Source organism: Aythya ferina (assembly GCF_964211825.1).
Source record: "Aythya ferina genome assembly, chromosome: 18".
Taxonomy (NCBI): Eukaryota; Metazoa; Chordata; class Aves; order Anseriformes; family Anatidae; genus Aythya; species Aythya ferina.
Window position 1 is genome coordinate 6,570,350 of NC_140317.1, and position 19,899 is coordinate 6,590,248.

The 19,899-nt window shown below is 51.2% G+C and overlaps 1 protein-coding gene and 1 long non-coding RNA gene across 6 annotated transcripts in view; one reads left to right on the forward strand and one right to left on the reverse strand.

Moving 5' to 3' along the window:
• Positions 1-19,899, forward strand: part of LOC311420780 (importin subunit alpha-1) — a 95,160-nt gene that overhangs the window by 69,929 nt on the left and 5,332 nt on the right. Inside the window, exons 4-5 of one of the 5 annotated variants that reach the window (XM_084492013.1) lie at positions 8,903-10,032; positions 19,778-19,898. In XM_084492013.1, the coding sequence (XP_084348139.1) occupies positions 19,824-19,898 (75 nt within the window). In that variant the 5' untranslated portion in view covers positions 8,903-10,032; positions 19,778-19,823. The other 4 variants (XM_084492016.1, XM_084492012.1, XM_084492014.1 and 1 more) reach the window with 4 other exon arrangements.
• LOC311420781 lies at positions 9,500-16,986 on the reverse strand. The gene is made up of 2 exons (XR_014684550.1): positions 16,620-16,986; positions 9,500-13,620 (listed from the first exon to the last, which is right to left on the reverse strand). It is a non-coding gene; the product is annotated as an uncharacterized lncRNA (long non-coding RNA).

Below are 19,899 nucleotides of genomic sequence, written 5' to 3' on the forward strand. Positions count from 1 at the left end.
TCACTTCCCAGGCCCATCTGGAAGGCATTTTTGCCTCTGACAAGTTTAGCGAGAGTTTACCAGCAAGATCTGTTTCAGCGAGGGTGGCTGGGAGCTGGATGATGCATCTGGTGCTTATTTTAGCAGGTTTGGAGAGAGTGTGGAAATCCTGCCTTTGTACCAGTGGAAGGAAACTTGAGAAAGGTGGGTGAGGAGCAGAACAATGCTTTGTCTGTCTGAACAGGACAGGTCCTTTTTGGCTGCATGAGCTGTCCCACGGACAGTGGTGGCCTCTACAGCACAATAAAGGGCCATCTGCTCCAGCAGGACTGGCAGTGGTGTCCCTGTTGTCTCAGGCATTTTGGGTTGAGATGAAGAATGAGATCTCTGCGGTGTCCGTGATGGAGCTGGGATCAGCTGTGGTTCCTACGAGCTCCCTGGGCCTTGCAGTGAGCTCTGGCAAGCACTGCTGTCCTGTTTCTGCCATCCAGCCCCGGCTTGTGATCATCTTCCAGGATGCAACTCCCTCATGTTGCTGAAAAATCTTTCCCTAGAGAAGCTTTCTGATTTTCTGCTCCTTTGAGGGATGTTTATTGAATTCTGCTCACATTCATTAAGGAAATGTTCCATTACCTATGGTCTGCTCTTCTTCAAGGACAATATTTCCTAGGTGGTGTTAGACGAACAGTGTTGCTGTGGTAGATGAACAGCCCAATTTTTCCTTGTCCACCTTTGGAGCATCGCTGATTTAGGTGATGTCCATCACCTGGGAAAGCAGGTGAAAGCAGCTTAATTGGAGCCAGTTGCAGGGATCTGTGGTGCAGGACTCAGAGAATCTGGTGGCTGTTGACTTCTTCCCAAAGAAGCTTGGCTGTGTGTCTACAAACCATGCGTGTACATGTGTAGGTATGGCATTAGCACAAGTGCCTGAATTAGAGCCGTGACCCTCCAGGGAGTGCTCTGGTCTCTCAGGGCTGGAAAGCTGTCAGGTAGGTGCTTCTTAGCAGGGAGGAATGGGGGGGGGCACTGCTGGGGAGTCACAGAGAGTGGGATGGCTCCTGGGGGCATTGCTAGGGGTGCCTGGCAGCCAAATTGCTCTGTCTGGTGCCATCACCCACCTTGCTTGGACCAGGGATGCACTGGGGTTAAGGGCTCTGCAGGCAGACCATAAGGCTGCCCCTGTTTGTGTGTGCTGCCTTGGTGGCAGGGAGCCACCAGGACCCGTTGGCTGTGGGACGTGGTGAATCCCAGCACTGCCACTGCTATCTCCTCCTTGATCTCTTCTAAGTGCACAGCCTGCCAGCTTTGTGAAGGAGCTTATCTTCCCAATTACCTGTGATCCTCTGCGATACGAGACACTTAATCAGCGTCTCCTGACTTCTTGTCAGATTAATTACCACCAGGATATGTGTTTTCTGCTGTTTGCTGCTGAATCCGGTCATGGGAAAGTGAAGAGAGCACCCTGCACCTGGCAGGGGGCTGGCAGGAGGGTGGCTCCGGGGGTCTCCACGAGCAGCACTGCTTCTGTGGGCCCATCCTGCAGCCCTGGGCTGGCCTGGGTTTTGCAGGGGGCATTACTTGCTTGTGGACTTATGTTTGGCCCTGCAGGACTCCTTCCCCTGCCCCGTTGTGCAGCTGCAGCCAGCGGTGCAAACCAACCATGGGCACATGAGTCAGTTTTGAGGGACACAACACAGCCAGGAGGAACAGGCAAAGACAATCGTGGAGTTGTCTGGGTTGGGAAAGACCTTCAAGATCACCAATTCCAAAGAATTTCTGATTTCCTTTTCCCACTCCACCCACTTAGAGAGGGAAAAGGGAGTGGGAAAAAGGCTTTTTGGGCTCCTGGAGAGTATCACGAGGCTTTTCAGCTTTGACTTGTGGGCAGGAATAGTTTTGTCAGCTGCTCTGTGGACAGTGTGGGCTGCTCTCACATGCACGTGTCCTCCCTTGGTTTCTCAGGCTGTGGCCACGCTCTGACAGCAAGCAGAGGTGTGGAAACCGAGCCCTGTATGGGGTGGTGTGCGTGCCCTCGAAGGGGTTTGGGTTGGCAGCACTTTGCTCTGCACAGCCGGAGTGCTGCTGGGCAGCCCATTCCCTCCTGTGCTGGGGTGTGTGGGATGCTCAGCGAGTGCTGCTCCACACATGGTGCCCGTTAGGGGTTCTGGCTGTGCAGTTGAGCAGAGAAAATGGTTTAAAAAAAAATGAGGTTGCAGAGAGAAGGTGGCAGGACAGTGCTTCTGTCCTTCCCCCAGTGCCCCCACCAGGAGAACTGACGTGCCCTGGGCAGGCAGGAGCAGGGACTCTGTTCTGTGACTGTCATGAGACTGAGGTCCCCCTGGGGGTGGCACTTTCCTTGGTGTTTTGTAAGGGCTCCTCACTTTCACCTTTGTGTTTTGGCCAGGGTGAGAGCACCCTGGAGGTGCTCTGGGATCCTGTGGGGGTTGCAGCACCCACCTGTTGCTTGCTTCTGCTTGGCTGCAGGCCTGCCCAGGAGGATTTGCTGGGGAGAATGAACTGCAGCTCCCAAAAGACTTAAACCTGAAGTTGCTCTTCTTAAGGGGTAATGTCTCCCTTGCACAAGCCCACGGAGATATGTGCAGCACCAGCTCACTCTGCATTGAGCTCAGGAGATGCCAGGCCAGGAGCATGGCTGGGAGAGAGGTCACCATGGGTCTGTTCATGTCAGAAAAAAAAAAAAAAAAAAGCAAAAACAAAACAGATAAAATCTGAGATGTTTTCCCAGAAATCTCCTTATCTCTTCCCCCTCTCCCTGACAGAGGCTGCAGAGCAGAAGTGTGTTTGGAGCCTGCCGGGCTTTTCCCATGGAGCGCTTGGCTTGTTAAAATCTTTGACATCAGGGTTCTTTATTACCTGCAATAAAATGCCTCTGCTAATCTTTAACATGCAGCGTGTGAGGGGAAAAGGATTGCATTAAAAACCTGTTTATGGGAGTGTTACTAAGACTTGTAGAAAGGAGTAAAAGTGAATGATGGCTGAAGAGAGCCCGCCGCTGGGGCAGCGGAGGCACTGCCCTGCCAGAGGCACCAGCAAAGCAGCACAAAGGGCTTGGTCCACCCCTGACCATGGAGTGCATGAAAAGTCCAGCACCTCGCTCCCCCACACCTTTGCTTTGCAGTGATTTCCAGGCCTGTTGTTTGTTTATCACCACAGCGTTAATTCAAACCTCCTCCAGCAGAGCAGCCTACAAACACGCCTGCGTCTCGACGCAGCTTGGGCACGTGGTGTGAGCGTGGGGCTGCGTGGGGCCTGCAGCCCAAAACCCACAGCAGCCTCCCTCTTTGAGGTAGTTTGGACAGCATTTGGGTATTAAAACATAGCCCTTTCTGCAGCAGTTAGTATTTTTTTTATAAGGCTGTCATTTACTGTGATATCTTAGTGCCTTGTGGTTTTTGGTATTTTTATTCTCCCGTTTATTTTCTGCCATTCCCCCTCCGCGCAGCGGGGAGCTGGGCTCTGCGGCTGGGACCCAGGCCGGCAGCGCCCTGCCTGCTGCTCCAACAGCCTAACAGAAACCGTTCAGCCCTTCAGAAGTGTAATTGGGTTTCAGTCTTGTTCGAGACAAGGTTTGGGAGTGTCTGAGCTGTAATCGCACTGACATGCCTGTTCCCAGAACTCAGCTATTAGATTTCAGACAACGGAGAGGAACAGCATCAGGTGTCGAGTATTTTCTGCTGCTCCTACTCCACAATCTATTTTTAATATCATTTTTATTGCGTTCAAGATAAACAGAGAGTGGATGAGTTCCCATGGGAATCGGTTTATCCACCACTCACGCCAGTTTAGTTGAGGGGAAAGTACAGTCACGCGAGAGCTTCCAATGCCTTTGGTGCAAGATCCCCCCTCTTTTTATGATTTCATTATATTTACCAACTCCGGTTCATGGTAAGGCAGGAAGCGGCTGGTGCCTTGCCCCATGGTGGAGGGAGGGCAAAGGGACATTCCCCTTTGCCACCTGCCTGTGTGGGGTCCAGAGCAGGACACAGCAAACCAACAGGTCCCTGCTGCCCCCAGCTTGTGCCCAGCTCTGCTCCAGTCTGGAGAAGGTGCTCGATGTGCCCACAGCAGCACGTTTCTGTAGCACTGCCCTGACTGCAGGGACGTGTTTGGCCAGGGAGGCTGTCAGGAGGCTGTCTGTGACCCTAAGGAGACATACAGTCATGATGGGGGGGGAATTTGGTGGCAAACCCCACAAATGGCAGTATTAGGAGTAGGAAGGAGATGTGGGAAAGAGCTGATGGGTTCAAGAGAGGGATCTGGAGCATCGCCGGCAACTGCACTCAAGAAAATGTCTGGAGTGTTCGGGAGGTGGGGCTGGTGTCATGTAGGGAGCTGGGCCATGGCAGATGGAGCCAGAGGGGACATCTGCCCCTGGGAGTTATGGACTTAGATCTGGAAGAATTTCTTGCTTTTATGCTGGAAGCTGAGACCTCAGAGCAAGGACCCTGCCAGATGAGGCCTGGAGAGAAACATTCCTCTCTGTGGTTGCATTTTTGGGAAGCCAAAAGTCAGTGAGCTTCTTCAAAGGCAGCCCTGACGGCCCTGCTCTGCAGATGGGCTGCATGGCACCAGCTCCGATCCTTCTCCCTTTCAGTAGTGCAAACCAGGCCTGTGCTGCTCAGATCTGCAGGGCTCCTTGCAAACCACACACGGAGCAGCTGGTAGGTGAGGGAGCAGAAGCAGGGTTGGGATCTGTTGGCACGGGTGTTAACAAGGCACTTAGCACAGCCCTGGAGGATGGGGTTTGGAGAGCCCAGGGCCTCGCAGGGTGCTGGGGAGGGCTTCTTGTCCCCTGTGTCCCTGCTGGGGTGGTGGAGGTGACACAGCTCCTGGTCTTCAAGGGATGAGTGGGGCAGCACTGGGACACTTTTAATGGGAAGCCATCACCGGAGGCATGGCATGGGCTGGGATGCTGAGCTGACCCATGCTTGTGGGGACACTCAGCCCTGCACCATGTGTGTCTTATTGCAGGTGGACAATGTGTCACACCTCCCCATGGCCCAGCAGTGACAGGTTGGGCTGGGTCCCCTCCTGGGGAGCTGCCCTGCTCCGTCCTGCACCCCAGCTAATTAATGCCCTGCAGAGGAGCTTGGCCACGAACCTGCTGAGCAGGAAAGGCTGACACCTCTATCTGCTGGAAATCTGCTCACACCCCTTGGCCAGAGGCTGGGGTTGGGCTGGAGGAGATTAGCAGACGCAGCAGTGATGCCACAAGGAGGGACACCACGGGCAGTCCTTGCCCTTGTTGTCACTGGGTGGTGACAGACCTCCTGCAGGAGGAGCTCCCAAACATCTGCCTAACCGCAACACCAGGCCTTGCGTGCCGGAACACCACGGAGGATCCTGAATTTGGGTTTCTCCTTGTCCCTCACCACAACCAGGAGCTGGTGGAGGTGGGTCCATGCTCTCCAGGGATGTGCCCAGCTCCTGGGCTCCCTGTGCTACCATGGCCCCACCAGCACCGAGGCTTTGTGCTCCCCAACCACCACTGCCCTGTGTGGGCCTAGCCACCAGCTCCTGCCTGCAAACCCTGTGTACGGGTGCGGGCAGCTCTCCAGGGCAAGGCACAGAGGAGAAGCAGAAATATTTCCCCCTGCACATCCCAAGGAAAAATCGGGATCTGCAGCCTGGAGCAGGGCAGGGTGGCGATGCCCCAGCCGGGCCCCACCTGGACGTGTTTGGGGGCTGTCGTCCCATGGGGCCTCCCGGGCGGCGAGGTGGTGAATGCCTCCTTTGACACCAAGAACTAGACCGAAACTATGTCAACGGGGAGAGCGGGGCGGCTGTTCCTGTTTTTCCTGTTGGAGGCTTTGAACTGTGTCCTGCCGGGTCAGCATGTGGGGAGACACCTCGGGCTCGGACGGGGAGGGTCTGAAACCCTAGACCCTGGGAAAGGGGAGATCAACCGCCTGGGAGAAGTATCGGTGCAGAGCCCATCCATCCCTGGGGGATTATATGGGAGGAGGAGGGATCTGGGGCCGAGTAGTGGCCCATGTCTTCTGGAGTGAAGGTTGAAGGAGGAGAGCAAAGTCGATGTTGGGGTGCTCTGTCTCTAAAAGGCTGGCTCTTCCCTAAATGCAAGCCCAGTTTTGGGTGGAAATGTGGTCTAGAAAGAAAACCACGAAGTCCCCAAAGCACTGGGGCCCCCTGACTGCACCTCACCTCTGGGTTTAGAAACCCCACAATGATGCTCCAGGGCTTGCTGTAAGCTAGCTGTTCACCGGGCAGGTGGCCCAAAGTCAAGAGCAAAGAGCATCACTCCGCATCGGTGTGGTGTGAGGGCAGATTTTGGGGGCAGACATTTTCCTGGGGCTCAGCGATTTCCTGCTGTTGTACAAAGAGGTCAGCACAGAGCCCAGCCCTTTCAGATCTCAGCCCAAAAACTGGGTAAAAGCTGCCAGGAGGGTAACAGCCCAGCTCGGGCAGGGCAGCAAAGCCGGGGGCTCACCTGCCCCACGGATCTGTGCCCTCTGCTGCACGGGCTGCTTCTGGTTTTATTACTGCAGCACTAAAGTCACAGAAGGCGATTGCACGGGACCTTTTCTCCTGATACAGGGAAAGGTGAGTTGTGCTCCAGAGGCTGTTATGTGGCAGGTGGAGCACGGGCAGGCTGTACCTGCAGGCCAGGTTCACCTTGCACAAGTCCCGGGTCCCAAAGTGCCACCAGGAGCAGGGCTGGAAGCTTTCATCAGCCCGAGCAGAGGAGCTGGGCCAGTAGCATACATCCCCAAAATCCCCCCCCCAAGAAATGCACATGCAAAATAAATGCTGTTCAGCTGCTCTGTGAGTGTCCAAGGGGGCTCTGCTGGCACAGACGGGTCAGGCCAAGCTTGCACCTTGCCCTGTTCAGGATGCCCAGAGAGCCTCCAGTCTCCTCTGAGAGGCATTTCCCTGCTGCCCTCTGGTTATTGCCGCAGAAAATGGGTTTATTGGAGTCAGTTTGTACAAAAGTGAGTTTTAGCAGCACGGTAGAAATCGCTGTCAGGTTTATGCTCGGGCACAAAGCTCCTCTGCATCATTTTTATTATTCTGCTGACATCTAGTGTCTGAAAAGCTGCAACGCAGGGTACCGAGGTTTGGATATGGGACATTCTGGAATGTTTCTTGCCCTCTTTGCAGCCAAACAGGCACCAGCACCTTCCTCCTGTTCCTCTGCAGAGCCCTGGGGTGCGGGCTGAGCTCGGTGGGGGCTGGAGCACCCCATTTGGGGGGTCTGACCCCACCTGGGTGTGCAGCAAAAAACAGGGTTTGCCAGAGCAGGGAGGTCTGTGGGGTTTGGTGATTGCAGCAGAAAGTAATTTTGGAAATGCACTGTTCCTTCAGGCTTATAATCGGGGGAAAATAGTGCTAGAGCTGGGGACATCTCACCATTTCCCACAGGATAACTGGTGGCACCTCCTGCTGTCCCCTTCTCTCACCCTGCTTGCTCCCTTCTTGGAGCTGGGGGACTGAGGGCAGCCCCATTGCCAGACCCTGGCACACAAATCCCAGTGGAAAACTTGTGTTTTGGGGGAATTTCAACTTCAGCAGCAGGGGAAATAGCAGTCCCAGAACAAGCACAGCACTAAGGGAAAGCTGCTGGTGGCAGAGATCTGGATGCTGGGAGAAGCTGGCCACCAGCAAGGGGGGGCTGCAGCCTGGTGCTGATGGATACTTTCGGGCAGAGATGCTGGAAATTAATCCCAGCTGGGGTGGGAGAATGCATTTGCAGTGGGGTGTTATACTGCTCCGAGCCTAGTGCCCCCTGATTTGATGGGCATGGAGGTGCCGGAGGGAATAAGGAACCCTGGGGACGTGTCCTCTCCAGGCTTCATGGGGCAGCTGTGTGGGGTGGGAGGGTAGTGGTAGCTCCTCTGTGGGGTGCTCTCCCCTTTATCCTGCTTCTGGTCTGAGCTGCTGGTCAGATCCCCAGAGATCACCTCCAAGCAGGACATTCCCTTGTTAGAACAACCTGGTTCAACCTGCTGATGAGCAATGCTTGTTAATGTCAACTTATGCCCTGCCCTAATGTCTTTGCCCTCTGGCTCAATGAGTGAGTGTATTTGGGGTGTTGGCAATGCCCCATGTGTGGCTCCATCTCCTGATGCTGCTCTGAACCAGGAGCTGGAAGAGGCTCCGTGGGGGCACAGCGGAGGTGACCCATTTGGGGGTGACAGATGACACTGACTGGCAGTGGACCACCGCATTGCTTTCTGTTCATCCCCCTCCTTGGTAGTTTTTTGTTTGTTTGTTTGTTTTCTTTTTGTTTGATGTGACAGCAGCCCAGTTTTGGCACTTGGGGCTGGTACTGCTCCTTCAGCAACTCACCCAGTGTGGACTCAGCCCCTTGCTGCAGATGAGGTGGGGAAACCACCTCTCCCCATGCCCCAAAATGTCACCAAGGGCAGAGGGGACCCCAGCAGAGACCTTCCCATGTCCTGAGTGGTCCTGTCCCTGCGGTCACTGGCACACAGGAGGGCACCCACAGACCACGGGTGCTCTCGTTCCAGCCCAGTTTGAGCAAATCCCCCTAAAACATCCCCTAAAGGAATCCCCCTAAAACACCCTTAAGGCCATGGGATGTCCAGCAGCCTCAGCAGAGACGGCCGAGTGCTCCTGTTTCCTTGCGTGTAAAACGTGCTTTAAGGTAAAACAGTGTTGTGGGAAACTTCGTGCTGAACCGTTTACACCTCTGTTCACATGACTTTATTTTGTAAAGGCCCTCTCAAATCTTGCCAGGAGTCAAGGTTTATTTCCCCTTCCTTGAGGGCGTTTAATCCTGGACTCATTAACTTTTATTTTAATGTACAATTGCTGAGGAGAGAAAAAAAACAGCAATATTTTGTCTCAGGGAAAAGATCAGATACAACTTTATCCTGAAGCCATCAGAGATGCTTATCGACTTATTTTCTTTATTCCCCAGCTGTGTGAACTTGCAGAAGAACCAGTTTTGCTCAGCTTTGGCTTTTGGAGAGAAGAAGTGATTGCTGAAGAAATGTAGCTGGGCAGCAAGTCCCTGCTCAGGATGGGGTAATGTATTGAGCATGGGACAGCAAACAAAACACATCGCTGCATGGGATCGCTGCCCTGGGTGATGGAAGCACTTGGCTTTTAAAAAAAAAAAAAAAAAAAAAAGGCAGGGAGATTTTTTCTTTCCCCAGTCATTTATGCAGAAAAACACCCTCTGAGTGGGGCGTGATTTCCTTCAGCAGCTGAAATCGCCTGCCTCTTGCTTTCAGCCACAACCAGCCAAGGTTTCCAAAATAAAACAAAAGCACTAAGTGTGATTATTGGGCAAGACTTGCTTCTTCCTCAGACCTCGCTGCAGCCGTCCCCAGCCCAGGACTGCCTGGGTGAGGAGTGTGTCGGAGCCAGTGGCTGGTGGTGAGAGTCAGCAAACCCCCATCTGTGCAGCTGGGATGAACTTTGCTTGAGAACCAACCTTTTGCCAAAATGTTCTTTTGCTGAACATCACTTTTACAATAATAATAATAAAAGAGAGAGAGACAGAAAAGGAAAATTGTTGTTGTTTGTTTGTTTGTTTTTCAGGTTAAAACAAGAGAAAAATGCTCCAGCTGCTGCAGGTGGAAGCACAATGGCAGGGGGGGGGAGTGGGAAGGCTGTGGTGGCTCAGGAGGTGGCTTCCTCACGGAGCTGCCCTGCCACAACAAGGACAGAAAGAGTTAAACTTCGGTGCAGCTGGAGGAGCTCAGGTGTGGCTGTTTTCCTCCAGGATTACAACAGGCAAGGTGGCAACAGCTTTGGGGTAAGGTTAGAAAATGCCTCCTCTGGTGGGGTTCCATCCCCCTGGCACATGGCTGCAAGGGCAGCGCCTGCCTTGAGGACACAGCTGGCTGGAGGACATGGTCGGTGGGAAGGGGAGGCAGCTGGGGAGCTTGGATTTGCCCCATGCTCGGGAGAGCAAAGAGGATGAGATTTGCTGTGGCTGAGGAGCTGGTGGTGGTGACATCCTGCCTGGAGCATCTCCATGCTGCCTTTGGAAGCTGCTGAGCCAACACGCTATAAGCAGAAAACTGCTCACATACAGCCCGAGTAAGTGAAGAATAAATGTTTTTAGGTTTAAGTCTGGAAGCAGGTTTGGTAGGTAAACGGAAAAGAGTAAAGTTTGAAAATTGACAACCTGTCCTCGCTCTGCATGTCTTTGCTTTCTGCCCCTGGGACAGGGCAGACCCTAACCCGGTTGGGGTTACGTTTAGGGTTGTTCAGAAAGAGTGAAGACACAGAGTCCAGTTGCATGTGGGGCTGCATAAAGGCTCCCCTGGGGAGTTCAGATGTACCAAAGGCTTCCATTGGGGGCACTTTTTGATGGGAGAAAGTGTCGCCGTATGTGTAAAATGTGATCAATTTGTGAGAAGGGAGGTGTATGTCCACTCATCTAGTAAAGCCTGTGAGAGCCAGCTGCATTTCCAGGCTGTTTTGCAGGCACCAATCAAGATATTCCCTCACAATGGGTATTACAATGGTTTCAGGCTCAATTCTGGCTATTTCCACAATTCTTTCCCTGCCTCTTTTTACTAAGACTGCAAACATCTCCACTCTTGTTGCTAGTGTCTTTGTGGGTTGGTGTGGCAGAAATACCCATTCCAACAAGAGTAATGGATCGGGGGCATTTGGATCCCATTGCGCTATAAGAGCTAGGGGTTGCGGGTCCTGGTTACACAAATAAAGTTGAATAGGCAATCCTTCTGCTCGTCGGTGACATTGCTGCTTCATGAGTTCTCCTTCTATGTGACTCAGTGCTGTCTTTGCTTCCTTTGTCAGTTGCCGAGGCGCGTTGATATCATTGTCACCTTTCAGGAGATTGAACAATGGTGATAGTACTTGATTATTAATTCCACAATAGTTTCGTATCCAATTAATATTACCAATAAACTTCTGTAGATCATTCAATGTCTTAACTTCTTGTGTGATGGTAATGGCTTGGGGTTGAATGGTTTGTTGTATGACTTTCCAGCCCAGGTATTTCCATGGTGCCTCTACTTAGATTTTCTCGGGGGCTATCTGCAACCCCCACGTTTGCAGTTCTTGTCTCAGCCTCTGAATTATTTCATGGGTTAATGATTCTGTAGGCGCTGCTACCAATACAGCATCCATGTAATGATAAATATAGGTCTCAGGATATTGTTTTCTAATAGGGGCCAGAGCTTTAGCAACATACATTTGGCATATGGTTGGAGAATTCTTCATCCCTTGTGAAAGAACAGTCCAGTGATATCTATCCATGGGTTTGCTTTTGTTTATTTTTGGTACCGAAAATGCAAATTGCAGTGCATCCTTAAGGTGGAGTGGAATGGTAAAAAAAACAGTCCTTGAGGTCAACAATAATAATATTCCAGTTACGCGGAACCATGGTGGGAGAAGGCAAACCTGGTTGGAAAGATCCCATTTCTTCCATGACCTCATTTTTTTTTCTTATGTCATGTAGTAATCTCCATTTCCCACTCTTCTTTTTAATTACGAACACGGGCAAGTTCCACGGACTGGTGGTTGGGACTATGTGCCCTGCTTTCAATTGCTCCTGAACAAGTTCTTGTAACACTGCGACCTTTTCTGCGGGGAGCGGCCACTGATCCACCCACACTGGATTTTCAGTTTTCCAGGTGAATTTCATTATCGGTTGCTTTTCAATGGCCGCTACCGAAAATTTTCAGGGCATCTCAGTGAAGTTTCCTTGTGCCATCACGTCTCTGCCAAGAAGGCTAACTGGGATGAGAGCGGCATACAGACATATAGAAAAGGTAGAGCCTTCTTGTGTTTTGATTGTTAGCATGTATTTGGACTGATAGGTTTGCGATGATCCTCCTACTCCTACAAGTCCCTTCGTGGTCGATTCTAAAGGCCAGTCCTTCGGCCAGTCCTTCATGGCTATAACCGTGACATCAGCCCCAGTGTCCACCAACACAGAAATAACCACCTGGGTAGTCTGTGCCGGTTTTAGATAATAAAATGTTAAAGTCATCATAGGCCTTGAGGTGGCAAGAGTGGTTGCCCGGAGTATTTCTGGTTGTCCTGTTGATCCAAACCCTGCATCACCCCATGTATTAGTTTCTGTACGGGGCACTATAGCTTTAAATAGTATCAGTTGAGCTAGCTGTGTCCCAGCAGGGATAAGTACTGGAGGGGAGGGTGTCCAAACCATTGCATGTATTATGCCTTCATAATCGGAGTTGATCACCCCTGGTAGCATAAAAAGTCCCGTCAGAGTGGTGCTGGATCATCCCAATAATATAGCACTGCATCCTTCCCCTATCGGTCCCTTGACATTCAATGGTATTTTTTGGACTTTGTTGTCCCACACAGTGCAAGCTACTTTTGTGGAGAGATCCACTCCGGCACTTCCTCGGGTTTTGGCAGAGAGGGACGCATTCAGGGGGTTTTGCAAGGGAGCCTCTGCAGATGTCATCATGACTCGAGAGGTAGCTCACATAGCATTTGGAGTTGGCCGGCCCCCACAGGGTACTTGTGTCATCACGCGCCCCGTGCTCGGCTTCCCATTTCCCTTCCGCGGTTGTAAGGTTTGGCCCTCTGCATTATACTCTGAGCAGCACTGGCTGGCCCCGTGCCATCCCTTTTTGCAGCAAGGACAGACACCAGGAGCCGAACTACTCGCCGGCGCAAAGCCCCCTCCTTTCTGTGGGCAATTAGTGGCAAAATGTCCTATCTCTTGACACTGAAAACATCGCTGATCATTGCCCATCACTCATGCTGCAGCGAACGCACTGGCTAGTGCGGTCGTATGGTGTTCAACAGACCCCATGCAATTGCAAGCCTCTATCATTTGCACCAAGATTGTCCCATTAGGCATGGATTGCAGAATCTTTTTACAATCTGTGTTAGCATTTTCAATCGCCAGTTTCAACATGAGAGCCTCTTTAGCTTCATGATTATCTATTTGCTTGTTCAGTGAATCCCTCAGTCTGTCTATAAATTGCATATAAGGTTCATTGACTCCTTGTCGTATGCTAGTAAAAGAAGGCTGGCTCCTTTCTGCTTCTGGCAGTTTCAGCAAGGCTTGTAATGCTAGTTGGGCTGACTGTCGCAAGATGGCATCGTTGAGCCGAGCTTGTAATCGTGGATTGTAATCGTGGATCTACTAACGGCTCAGTCCCCATAAACTGAGGAAGCCCTGCACCCATAAGAGGGTCGCCTAATGTTCTTTCTAAATTTTGCAGTGCCACTGTCTCACACAGTTCTCTCCATTTCTGTTCCCATAACAATTTTTGAGTCGGGGTGAGGATCATAGCAGTTATTTGGTGACAATCCTACGGAACCAGCAACTGACCTGTCATCACGTTTTCTAATAATGATTGGGTGAAAGGTGTATGCAATCTGTAGGTCGTGACTGTTTTTCTCAGTTCCTTTATCAAGTCCCACTGAAAAGCATTATATTCATTTGGCCCATTATTCTGTACTGTTACTGGAAAGGCCATGACTATCAGGTCCCCATCTCTCAATGCCTCTCGGTGTATATTGTCCCAACGCTTGCAAGGGTCAAAATCTTTACTTGCTCGAGGGGTCTTTACTTGATCGAGGGACCAACTTGGCTAGGTGCTGAGTCTGCTGAATTACACGCATCTTTGCTGTGAGTCTCACTGGGTTTCGCAGCATAGAGCAGGGATCCTACATACAAGGAAAAAAAAAAAAAGAGCAAATCAGAATTTTACTTTTTTTTTTTTTTCATTTAACATATGTCTGAATGGGAAGTAGCTGGCAGATTTGAGGCTCTACTCCATAACTGAGGACTTCAACAATATGACAATATAACAGATGAACAGTCCAATAGATGAAATAAAACAGAGCTCTTCATTCCTCTGTACTCAAATATGGAAAGTCCAGTACAGAGAATGCAGCTGTGTGAGCAAAACACAGGAGATTTGCATTTTTACTTTATTATTGTTGTAAATTAAAAACATGACTTATAAACAAACCCTTTCCTCAAAAGCCTGAATTTCCAGGGAGCATCTATGGAAACAAGGTTCACATTGCCATTTGGGATGCTTATTTAAAAGACCGTGACAACAGAACTATTTGGTTTTCGTATCCCTGGGATGCCGTATTGACAATGTCATCTGGACTTTTCAGTGGCTTTCAGCTTTAAACGCTACTGAAAAGATCTTGATCCGCAGTTTTGGATCTCTGACTTCTGCACTGCAGAGTTGTACAGGAGTCCACAAAGACACTGGCTGGTAGCTAGGCTATTGCTGCTGAGTAACGATTATTTCAAGCCTTTTCTTAAGTTGAGAGAACGAGGGTTGAAAAAGACATAAAGCATCTGGGACTCTAGTGAAAAATGGAAAGGCTTAATGGCACTGTTTATGCAAGCCAGAGAGTTACCTAGGCCTAAGTTTATGGCTTCACCTTGATCACTTAGACCTCACAAAGCAAAATGACTTCCCATTTTGTCTGGGAAGTGAGAAATTGCCTCTTGCAGTTCATTTTCCCTTTGCTTTAGCCCTCCCTTATATGCCTTCAGCTAGCCAGCACAGTTTTAAAACAGTTCACCCACACACAGCCGCTGTCTGGGTGTTCTCTGTCTGTGGCTAGCATTGTGTAGGAGGCTGATCCTGACTCCTTATGTGAAAAGAGATATTTGACACACACAGATGAACAACATCCTGGTTTATCTTCCCTAACTGCCTCTCATGTGCTGACCTTGCCATTTCTCCCCCTCTGCTCTCACCAGCTGCTGTCATGGGAAAGATTCCCTGATATTAGGGCTGGCCGCATGTAAAGTCAAAAGAATGCCCGTGAAGAAAGGGGTGGAAGAAGTCTAAGTTAAAGAAAGCAATAGGCAAGGGTATTTTGGAGATGTTTCAATATGAAGCTGTGAACTCTGAACAGGTGTTTTGGACTTGGTTTTATACATACGCTTTTCTACCAGTTTATCATTTCTTCTCAGTCATGGAATGTAACAAGAAACCATTCATTTTTCTCTGCTCAATTTGTTCAGGACCTTGAGGCTTGTTCCCCTACAGCAGCATATTCCTGTCTAGCTCTTGCAACCTAAGAAATACAACTGCACCATAATTAGGTCCTGGACTTCTCCTTCGTTATGGAACAGAGGTATATCTTCTGTAACTAAAGAAAATCTGGTGTGGACAGTTTGTTGCATGCACACAAGACAGGGCAGAGCAAGATGAAATAAATTAGAAATTTGGAGTTAACAGGTGCTGGGACGGAGACTAAAAGGGAATGATGACTGCTTTATTTTTTAAAATCTGTATTTGCTAACATGCAGAACTCTGCATATTTGTACACACTAAGCCAACCCTGACTTGGATTATTGAATTAAGTAGGCTTACTCCTATGTTTGCAGCTGAAACAGCTGACCTTGTTACTAGACAAGATTTCCATTGAGACAGTTTACCTCACTAGCTGCTGCTGGATGTTGTGAAAGTTTGTGGATTTAGTCATGCCGCTAGAATTGTAACAAACAGGTTGGAAACCCTACAAAAACACTATGTCCCAGTTCTGGAAACCTCCTCCCCTGATAAAATCTATCCAGTAGTAATGCCAGTATCATATAGTGCAGCTATTGCCTAGCTTAAACAGTTTTGTACTATTTTAACTAAGTATTATAATAAAATTCTTACAAGTACAGGGCTTTGTCAAGCAGCTATATATGAAGACACAGAAAATAAACCAGAACAGTACACAAAACTAATCAAATTTTAACACGTTATACAGTGTGTTATGTTCCTACTGCAGCATTTATAAATCCTTCTTTTCTTCCGTTATTTAAATTTTGAAAGTATCCCAAAATACTTGTTATGGAAATAGGAACTTGAGGAACAACCAGCATCGTACCTGACAGCAGACCTGCACCTGAGGAGGATGCGGAGGTGCCACCTATGGCTTTCATGCACCTCGCTCCCTGCCCTGCCTGCGTGTGGACCTGCAGCAGGCGAGAGAAGCCATGAGCAGGCCGTGTCTGCTCCCCTACCTCAGGGTCAGCATGGCTGCATGCAAGTGTCCTGCAGGCGCTCTGTGCTCGGTGGGGTTTTCTGTTTAAATTAGCTGGTAGTGTAATTCACCCTGCACAAATGCATGACTACGTCTGTATCAACGAGTTTCTCCAGGACCTTCACCAGGGCAGTATCTTGCTTAAAAGGGCAGGAGTTGTGTTTTGAGTATTTCTGCTGTTCAAGAAGCTAACACGTATGATACCGGCAGTGGAAGGGAAGAAAGCGTTCAGAGCGAGACTCCCTGTTCTTGGACAAATTTGGGACTTCAGCATAATTAATGGCCACAACCTCATCAAAGAGCCTGCGGGCTGGCTCTTGTGGCATCAGTCGCACCAGAGGCTGCTTCCCCTGCGTGCCTACCACAGCGGCAGCACACGGGTGTGGGTTTTACCTCCCCAGGCAACTTTCCCACCCGCCTCCACCTGCCTCCCACCACATGCCTTCGCCTCACGGGGCTAAATTACGACTTAGATGGCATCAGAGTCCAGCTCACAAAGCATCCGAGGAGCGGGACCACCCGGAGCCGCTCGGCAGCCCCAGGATCCGCCACAGACCCGCGGCGACCCCCGCCCCCAGCGCCTCACGACCGCCCCTCCGTGCCGGGGAGGCCCCGGGCTGGGGCCGCTTCTCTCCCTCCGCAGCCCCCGCGTGTACCTGAGGGGATGGCAGGGAAGGGAAGGGCTCCGGGACGGGACGGGCGGGTTCCCCCGTGACAGGGCGCAGCCATCGCCGCACCGAGCCGCTGGCTCCTTTCGGTGCCTCCCTCCCGCCGGTCCCAGCAGAGGGCGGCGCCGTTAAAAGTGTTTTCGGCTCCGATGGTCCGATAATAACCGGGCTTTACTCCGAGCCCGCAGCCGCCGAGGATGGTCGGGAGAGCCCCGCGCGCAACGTACGGCGGCGCTACAAAACGACTGCGGTACGACCCAGATGGGACTCGAACCCACAATCCCCAGCTCCGGAGGCTGATGCCTTATCCATTAGGCCACTGGGTCACCCAGCAAAAGCTGCGAGCACCGTGCTGTAAGAGCCCCGCCCGGCTGCCGCTGGCTCCGCCCTCCGGCTGACAGAAGGCCCCGCCCCTTCGCTTCTCGCACCGCCCCTCAGGGCCCCGCCCTCCACGGCGCGGGGCTCCCCGCCGGGCCCGAAGCCCCGCCCACCATGCACATCGGCCCCGCCCCCCAGGGCAGGGCTCGCGGTCAGTCGCGCGCGGCGGCCGTTGGCTCCCTCAGCGCGGCGCGAGGACGCGGCCGCTGCCCCCTGACGAGCGGCGCTGCCTGAGGGAAACGTCCCGGGCGTTGCCGTTCCTTCCCCGGTCCTCGCCTCACAATTTTGTCCCCCACGGGATTAGCTCAGCCCCAGCTAAGCCCGTGTCTCGTGCCCTGTTACTGTTCTGGAGTGCCATGTTAGCTTGCCTCAGCAGCCTGCCCTTCTGTTGGCCGCTCTCCTGTATTTCTAGGAGGCCTTCCAGCTGTGGTACCCTGCTGCCATCCCAAGGCATGCTCATCCCTTGTAGGTCCCCAGCACGCAGCCTCGGCTGTTTTCCCCATCCCTCTCCCTGACCTGCAACACCCGGCCCTGCAGTCTCCGTGGCTCCTCTGGCCAAGGTATGTGGCTCTGGACTGCACGTGCTCCAACAAGTTATGACCCGGCAGGCTTTCTTCACAGCACTTCTTCGATCCTTTGGCAAGCCAGGTGTTTTAGTTCAATTTCTACTTTTAAGCTGCTATTTTTTTCCATCTACAAAACTCTAGTCCTGTTCAGTATCTTCATTTGCGACTGATGTGCTTTTTCTTCTTTTAACTTCACTATTCTTGCTTAAAAGTTTTGTGATGTTTTTATCTTACAAAGACCTTAATGGTAGGGCTAAAACAAGCCGTGTAAACTGTCTCTGGTAAATCCTCCTCTGGATCCATTCTTGTTAACTGCTGCATGCATCTACAGAGGAGTGTAATCGGTTTAGCACAGTGGTTTAATCCCCAGGTAGCAATGTGCATCTTTGGCACTTCTTTACCCTGAGCTGTACATTTTAGGTGTTGAAGTGCTTGACTTGCTGGCAGAATCATGTTTTTTCCTCAGGTTTTATGGTTAGAATTAAATCTCCTGTGAAATAGGGCACTTTTCCTTTGTTCTCCATCCCTTGTAAACAGCCTCTTATGTGAGACAATCCCAAAGTTGTCCATTTTCTGGGCTTGCTACAAGGATTACTTTCTTATTATTTTGTATGATTTAATTTTGGTCTGCCCTAGGTGCTACTGAGTTGTTTTAAATTGCAGTCTCCCTCCCCATTTTCTTTAAATTTCTGTACACGTTTCTACGATGGGATCACACGGGATCTCAGGAAAACTCTCAGTGATCTGATGGTTAGTGGCACAGAATCGTAGAATCAGAGAATATCTTGAGTTGGAAGGGATCATCGAATCCACCTCTTGGAACCACACAAATCCACCCAAAAAATTAGTCTGTGTGTGAGGAAATCTGTGACTGAAGCAAAGTGCCTGAAAGGAAGGTGTGGGGAGATGGGGTCGGCCTCTTCTCACAAATAACTAGCAATAGGACTTGAGGGAATGGCCTCAAGCTGCACCAGGGGAGGTTCAGGTTGGAAATGAGGAGACATTTCCTCTCAGAAATAGGAGTCAGGTACTGATTTGTTTGCCAGGGGAGGTGGTGGAGTCACCGTCCCTGGGGGCGTTTGAGGAAAGGTTGGACCTGGTGCTTCTGGGCATGGTTCGGTGGGTGACATTGGTGGTAGGGGATGGTTGGACAGATGATCCTGGAGGTCTGTTCCAACCCTAATGTTTCTATGCTCAGAGCGAGGGGCCTGAGCGTGAGCAACCCCCAGCTCGCAGCCCACCCAGGGCGCAATACATCCCAATTTCGCTCCCTGATGTTGGTCCCTAGGAAACTACAAACCCCAGCATGCCCTGCGCCGTCTTCGCTGGCCTGTCGAGGCCTGGCTGCTGTTAGTCCTACGGGCACCGTCCCGGTGGGTAGCGCGGTGGATGCCGGGAGCTGTAGTACCGAGGCGAGGACGGCTCTTTGAATACGCGACGTCTGGGCCGCTCTTCCGGGAGCACGGCGGAGATTCGCCCGGTCTCATCGCGAGACGAGCAGTATTTCAAACCGACCAATCAGGGTGTTGCTATGGCTCGAACTGGCCAATGGCAGAGCGGGGCAGCGGGAAATTTAAATCCCGCCCGGCGCGGCCCGGCGCAGTGGCAGCGTGCTGCAGGCGGCAGGAGGTAGTGGGGCCTGCGGCCGAGGTGCGGGGCAGGGCGGGGGGAGCAGCCTGCGGCCCTGAGGAGCCGGCTGTGGTGGCGTGCGGCGGGGACGCGGCGTGAGCTGCTCTGTCACAAGGGACCGCGCTCCGCGGATGTAGGGCGGGCCGGCATTTCTCTCTCGCTGGAGCTTCCTGGGGTTCTGTGTCGCTGCCTTCTCTGTGTTAAAGGGGTGGGGGTGGGCTGAATGTCTGTGCGATATAGTGGGGCGCAGTGGAAGTAGCGCTTTAAAGTAAGCAGATACTGTCTGTGGGAAAGAATACGCATCTTGCTCCCTAAAAATAATGATTCTGGTGTTTCTGTCTGAAGGGGTTTTAAAAGGATATGTTTGCTAGCCTGTTATTAACGTTTGAAATTGCTGTAACAATTAAGCTTTTGAAGAGGCAGTTTGTTATGTTACTGGTATCTTTAAACAAGTTAGAGGTTAAAGTTTCTAGTATAAACTAGTACCTGTTGGTCTTGGACATTGATCCTAGCATTTTAACTTGCATTCTTGTGGAGTAAACTTGTGGTGTTTACCTCTTATTCTGTTTTTAGACTTGTGGTTTAGTTTGTGCTTCTTGAAATCTAACTGATAACCAAGATGTCTACTAATGAGAATGCCAATGCAGCAGCAGCTCGCTTGAACAGGTTCAAAAACAAAGGGAAAGATACCACAG